General features: G+C 60.0%; 1 protein-coding gene across 1 annotated transcript in view; it reads left to right on the top strand.

Annotated features, from left to right (window-relative positions):
• ADAM8 (ADAM metallopeptidase domain 8) overlaps window positions 1-6,410 on the top strand; it is a 13,260-nt gene that overhangs the window by 2,202 nt on the left and 4,648 nt on the right. The window contains exons 2-9 of the mRNA XM_029962603.1: window positions 256-365; window positions 3,450-3,526; window positions 3,781-3,859; window positions 3,962-4,038; window positions 4,736-4,922; window positions 5,347-5,412; window positions 5,516-5,584; window positions 6,152-6,321. Of these exons, the coding sequence (XP_029818463.1) occupies window positions 256-365; window positions 3,450-3,526; window positions 3,781-3,859; window positions 3,962-4,038; window positions 4,736-4,922; window positions 5,347-5,412; window positions 5,516-5,584; window positions 6,152-6,321 (835 nt within the window). The remainder of the gene's footprint in view (window positions 1-255; window positions 366-3,449; window positions 3,527-3,780; window positions 3,860-3,961; window positions 4,039-4,735; window positions 4,923-5,346; window positions 5,413-5,515; window positions 5,585-6,151; window positions 6,322-6,410) is intronic.

Genomic DNA, 6,410 nt, shown 5'->3' on the forward strand with positions numbered 1-6,410 from the left:
ATTAGGAAAAGGTTCTTCCCCCCGAGGGTGGTTGGCCCTGAACAGGCTCCCCAGGGCAGTGGGCACAGCCCCAAGGCTGCCAGAGCTCCAGGAGGGTTCGGACAACGCTCTGAGGGACAGGGTGGGATTGTTGGGGCGTCCTGGGTAGGGCCAGGAGCTGGACTGGATGATCCTTAGGGGTCCCCTCCAGCTCAGGGTATTCTATGACTGGGTTGTTCCTGGGCATCCTGCTCAAAGCCCTTTGGCTTTTCCCAGGTGCCACTGCCGGGCTGGCAGAGACGCTCGCCCACGTCGAGAAGTACGAGACGGTGACGCCGCGAGAGGTGCCGGTGCCCCGGAGAAAGAGGGACCTCTCTGCACCTCGGGTGAGTAGCATTGATCAGATCAGCTTTTCCAGGCTGTTTTGGGTCCAATTAGGACCTTCAGAGGGCGGGGTGCACTCTTGGAGGGAGGGAACTTTCTCCTGCGCTTTCTTCGGAGACGTGACCCAGCGGTGCCACCTCTTGCAGCCTTGCAGTGATCTCGTGACATCTGGTCTTTCCTTAAGGAAGGGTTTGAGAAGCCTCGTGGAGCTGTAAGCACTTTTCTTGCTGTGTTTGCTGAAGTTGGTGTGGTTTTTTTTGTCCTTTGGGACAGAGAAATAAGAATCAGAAAGTTGCAGAAATCCACATGAAAGAAAGCCAGTGCTGTTTTTCTTGGGAAACCTGGCAATTTGGGGGAAGGAATGGGGCTTGAGTCAGGAGTTTGGAGTGCTTGGTGTTGACGTCTGTAGGATGATGGGCTTGCCCTCAAACTTTTCTCGTTGCCTTAAAGGGAAATTTGGCCAATTTTTTTTTTGATTCATTTTCTAGACATGAAAAGCACCGATTTTAGCGCCTGAGGGGATGGACGAGCTGGGGACGTGTATTCCCTAGTGCCATACAGCACGTTCCTCTGTGATTCAAACCCTTCCTGATAAACTAGCTTCAAAAACACTCCCCGAAAGCATCTGTTTTCCCTGCTCTAGAAACCTAAACTTGTCCACGAGATAAACATTCCCCAGGCTATTTAGAGACACCATCTGTGCCGGGCGCCCCGGGCGGCTCTGCACGATCCCCCCGGAAAGGGCAGCTCACCCATCCCGGGATCCCTCTGGGGAAGACATCTGCCTTGAGCTGTGTGCTTTGGGACTGCCACGGGGGCTGTCTGCTGGGTGGCACCTGCATTTGGGCTTGGGTTGGGTGGTCCTTGGAGGTCCCAAACCTGCCGTGTTGAGGGGACGAGGTCTCCTGCCTTCCGAGCCCTTTTCCCCCTCTTGGGGCGAGGTTGGGTTTGCTCTCCTGGTAACCTGGACGGAGAAGAGGTTCCCAGCGTGGCTTGACCACCACCAAACCCCTCTTTGACATGGAGGTGGGTGTTCCTCATGCCCTGTAGCTGTCTCTGGCTGGGACAGACACGGGCCAGGAGCTGACTCCTGGTTTGGAGGGGCTGGGACACGTGGGATTGGTCCCTCAGAGCACCTGCCCAGGTGAGGGTGAAGCACAGTGGCTCCCCTCTGGCTTTGACTAGATCCAAATGTTCACCCCTGCAGACAGGGTGGAGTCCTGGGTCCTGCAGGGCAGGATCTCCTGGACAGCAGCTTTTCCACCAGTCACAGGCTTTTCAGCAGGAGCACATGTGGCAAACCTGGATTCTTCATGGAAAGGGACCTAAAAAAGTGATCCCTGTCCCTACTGCAAGGCCTGTTGCCCCTTCCCATCCAGGGAAGAAACACCCTGTGCTGGGATGGGACGGGACATCCCATCCCCATCCTCTGCAAGGTCTCTGGGTCTCTTCCTGAGCCCAGCTGGAAGAAATCCCCCCTCTCTGTGCTCTGTGGCCGTGGCTCTGCTGTGCTGGCTCAGCACAACCATGGGGCTCACAGGGCAGCTCCCAAAGCCTTCCCATCTGGAAGCCTTGCACAGCCCATGCTAATGAGAAGGGGGGTGATTCAGAGAAGCTTTATCCAGACTTTTTATTTTAAACTTGCCCTGCGGTTGTCTCCAAGAGCCGGGCCCTGACCCACCACCCCCTTCCAAGTGCTTTCCTGCCATTCCTTAAGACCTCTTCTGGCCCTGGCTTTGCCAACAATAACAAAGGATCTCTTTGTTGGCGGACACGGGACGGGACGGCCACGTCTGGAGGGAGACGCTGTTCATGAGAGAAGAATTTTCCAGGGAGCCGGGAGCGTGCTGGCACGTCAGCAGGGTTGGGAGTGCAAACCAGGTAGAATCCAGGGCAGCTGAGTGACAGGCAAACACTCTCACCTGGCCCCGCTGGAGCTGAGTCAGCCCCGGCTCCTCGCAGGGTGCAGATCATCCCCCTGGGAGTGCTGAGCCATGGGATGACAGTGGGTGCTGTCATCCTTCCCGGGGAGAGGCAGCACACCTCATCCCTGAGGAATGCTGGCCCCGTGGGAAAGGCTTGCTTTGCCTTTGGCTCAGCTCTCCACATCTGGATCCTGCAAGAGCTGAGGATGTGCCCTCGGGAGAGGTGGATGTGCCCTCAGGAGAGGTGGATGTGCCCTCAGGAGTAGATGTGCCCTCAGGAGAAGTAGATGTGCCCTCAGGAGAGGTGGATGTGCCCTCAGGAGAGGTCTCAAAGTGGCTGAGGAGGTCCCTGGTGCCAAGCTTGACCTGGGGTATTGTGAAAGGGACTGTCAGTCTCTCCCAGCAGCCCCAGTGGGACAGGACCTCTGGTGGTCTGTGTCCCAGCCCCTGCAAGTGGAGATCACAAGATATCCCAGAGGGAAACATTTTTTCTGGAGGAACATCTCCATCCTGAGGGTTCAGGGCCCAGCTGGCTGAGCCACAGCCACCATGTCCCAGCCACAGTGCCAGGAGGTTGGGCTTGAGATGCCTTGAGGTCCCTTCCACTGGCACCAGGGGATCTGGGTCATGGTGATACAAAACCTGCTCCCAAAGGCTGAGGAGGACCAGGGGAAGGTTGTTCTCTAACGGTGGCATGTCAGATTAGTCAGGGAGGAGGAAGTCACTGCTGATAAGATCCAGAGGGATCTTTGTGGTTCAGCTGGTGAGTAAGTGCTGAACTCAGCCCCCAAAAAAGGAGCTCTGTGACTGATGAGTAGGAAACCTCAGCCCCTGGCACGGCCATCTGCAGCCATGTGTCAGACACGGGAAACCAGGCTTTGCTGACTCCGTCTCTTTGCGGGTGACCTGTTCTTTATCTCAGGATGTGCCGGGGATTTGCGTTATTGCCCACATGCTTTCTTCCTTCTCTTCTGATTTCCTGTGTCTTTGCTGGATGCCTCCAGGGGCAGCAGCCAGGCTCCCCCCGCCCCGTAGCCGCCCTCAGAGGGGCACATCAGACCCCGTTCCGTTTCTGGGCAGGGCGGGGACCGAGGGGTCTCTCCTGTGTAGCCCTTTCTCCTGCTGACCGAGGTTTTCTGGTGGCTCCTGTCTCCCGTGCAGAGCACGTACCCGGACCGTGTCCTCTACAGCGTCCGTGCCGAAGGCAGGGAATACCTCCTGTGGCTGGAGAAGAACAGGTGAGTGCAGGTGGGCACGGCAGGGAGGCTGGGGGGGGCTTGTACCCCACCCTTGCCGTGAGCATCCATCTCCCAGGTCTGCTGTCACTGCACCAGTGAGCTGAGCCTCAGCCCAGAGCGTTTTTCTCCCTCGTAGCCAAACCCGCGCGGGGAGGGCACGGTCCCACCACACCCACCCTGACCAAGCTCATCCCAAAGCTTTCCGTCCTCTGCCCCGCGGCGGGGTCGCTGCTGACGCCCCTTCCCTCCCGCAGGGCGCTGCTGGGGCAGCACTACACCGAGACACACTACTCTGCCGACGGCACGGAGGTCACCGAGCGGCCCGACACTCAGGTACGGGCTGGCTGCGGGGGAAGCGGCCCCTCCGCCCCTGGGGGTCCCGTCACGCCGGCGGCTGGTGCAGACCCCCCCACCTCTGCTCTCTCCCGGTGCCAGGATCACTGCTTCTACCAGGGCCACGTGCGGGGCCACGCCGGCTCGGCAGCGAGTGTCAGCACCTGCCGCGGGCTCAGGTAGGACCCCCGGCCCCGGGCACTGCCCGGCTCCCAGCCTGGCCCTGGCACATGGCCGCGGTGAGCTGGTGTGGCTGAGCACAGCCAGAGCCGGGCGATGGAGGGAGACCTCAGCTTTCCCTGGCGGAAGAGAAGATGACATCCCTTTTCCTGCTGGAGGTGCTGCTCCCGGCTTGGAGCCCGGCAGGAAGGGCACACGGCTCTTTGGGGGGCTGACTCACGGCAGCGGGGTGGGACTGGAGACCTGAGCACCGCAGAGCTCCGGGCAGGAGTGCCCTCCCTGGGCAGCAAGGCGCAGCTTGTCCCTGATCCATCCACAATCGTTCAGTCCCTGAACCCCGGGACATTCCTGCTGCCCCAAGTGCTGGATACTCCCCGTGCTACCAGCTGTGGGTGCTGTGCCGCAGTTTGCCCCCCCCCAGCCCAGCAGCCAGTTTGGCAGCTGTATTTTCATGGAATCGCAGAATCCCAGAATGGTCTGGGTTGGAAGGGACCTTAAAGCTCATTTCATTCCACCCCCCTGCCATGGACCGGGACACCTTCCACTAGCCCAGGTTGCTTCAATCCCCATCCAACCTGGCCTTGGACACTTCCAGGGATGGAGCACACGTACAGGCACTTTCAGGGGTGCGTGTGGAGTCTGTCTGTGTCCTACTGGATACCTCCCCAACCTGATGCCCGCCCTCTCTCTCTCCAGCGGGTTTTTCCGGGTGAACGAGACCACGTTCCTGCTGGAGCCGCTGGAGGGGGCCGTGTCGGGCCGGCACGCTCTGTACCGAGCCGCTCACCTGCGGGGGAAGCGCCGCCCCTGCCGCGAGTCCGGGGACACCCTGGAGTACGACCGCGAGCCGAAAATCCCTGCAGCCATGAAGCTCTACCGCTGGGTGAGGGATTGCATCGCTCCTCCTTCCTGCAGCTGAGTTTGCAGGAGCCTGGCTCCTGGGAAGTCCACTGGGGGGGTTCCATGCCTTTGGAGATGCCCCCTCCCATGCGCTGTCGGCTGGGTACCCAAATACGGGCAGCTCCTGATGGGAACGGGTCCTCGGATCCTGTACCATCGTCACGAGCATCCTCCTACCCCGTGAGCTCGGTGATGCCTGCAGAGCCTATCTTGTGGCTTATCCCAGTAGCAGGCTTGCATTTTCCAGCATATAAGCTGGAAGACGCTTGAAACAGCCAGAGAAGTGATATCAGAGAGCAGAGTGAGGAGACCTGCTAGCCTTGGAAGATACCCCAAAATCCAACACACCCCATGGCAGGGTCAACTGCCTGGCTGGGCAAGCTGCAAGCCTCCCTCTTCCCTTGCAGAAGTCGGGTCCGACACACAAAGGTCCCCGGTACGTGGAGCTGGTCCTGGTCGCTGACAATGAGGAGGTAAATGGGGTGGGGGGTGAGCTGGTGCCTGTGGGTTTGCTGCCATCCTCTGCACTGAGGGGCTCAAAGCCAGCCTGGAAATCCCTCTGTATCCTTCCCATAGTTCAGGAAGCACAGGGACCTGCGCACGGTGCAGAACCGCATGAAGGAAATCGTAAACCACGTGGACAAGGTGAGCACTCCCAGCTCCCACACGTGTCCCACAGTGCCAGCGTGGACACAGGGGGCAGAGCAGAAGTTGGCATGGGTGGGGTGGTGGAGCTGGAGCTGATCTCAGGCCCGTGGGTGGGCTGCTGCAGGGTGACCACATCCCTTGGTCAACAGGGTGTGCAGGGTGGACACGACGAGAGGCTCAGCCCTGTCCCTGAGGGAAGGGGGGGGGAAATTTTGTCCTGTAAAGCTTGGGAGCACATCCCACGGCCACTCTCATGGTGGAGTGGGTGCTAACAAGGGGACCCCCGTGGTGGGGCTCCTGCTTGCCTTGCTTCAGCTTCACTTGTTGTTTGGCACCATAGGAGAAGTATCCCAGCCTTTGCCAGCCAAGAGGGAGCTCAGAGGTGCCAGGGGAAACCCTGTTTACGTGGTCTCCCCTTGTGTCTTTTACTGAGGGGGACAGAGCTGACATTGTGCAGTGAGGGGGCTCCTGGGCTCGGCTGCAGTTCCCTGGGGGAGGTGGGACCTTCCCCCTGCTGCTGCAGCCCAAATCAAAGCGCTCCCTCTGGGCTGTCTCCCACCCCAGCTCTACCAGCCTCTCCGCCTGCGGGTGGCCCTGATCGGCTTGGAGGTGTGGAACCACAAGGACAAAATCACAGTCAGCCCCAACCCAGAGGTGACCCTGGACAACTTCCTGCACTGGCGGGAGTCGGAGCTGCTGCGGAGGAAGCCGCACGACAACGCCCAGCTGATCACGTAAGGACGGGGGGCCACCACCTCGCCCCCCTCACGGCCCTGCCGCCACCCAGGGCACGTGGCCATGGCATCTCCATCCCACAGGGGCA

The sequence above is a fragment of the Manacus vitellinus genome, unplaced genomic scaffold (genome assembly GCF_001715985.3).
Source record: "Manacus vitellinus isolate BGI_N305 unplaced genomic scaffold, ASM171598v3 scaffold_48_pilon, whole genome shotgun sequence".
Classification (NCBI taxonomy): domain Eukaryota; kingdom Metazoa; phylum Chordata; class Aves; order Passeriformes; family Pipridae; genus Manacus; species Manacus vitellinus.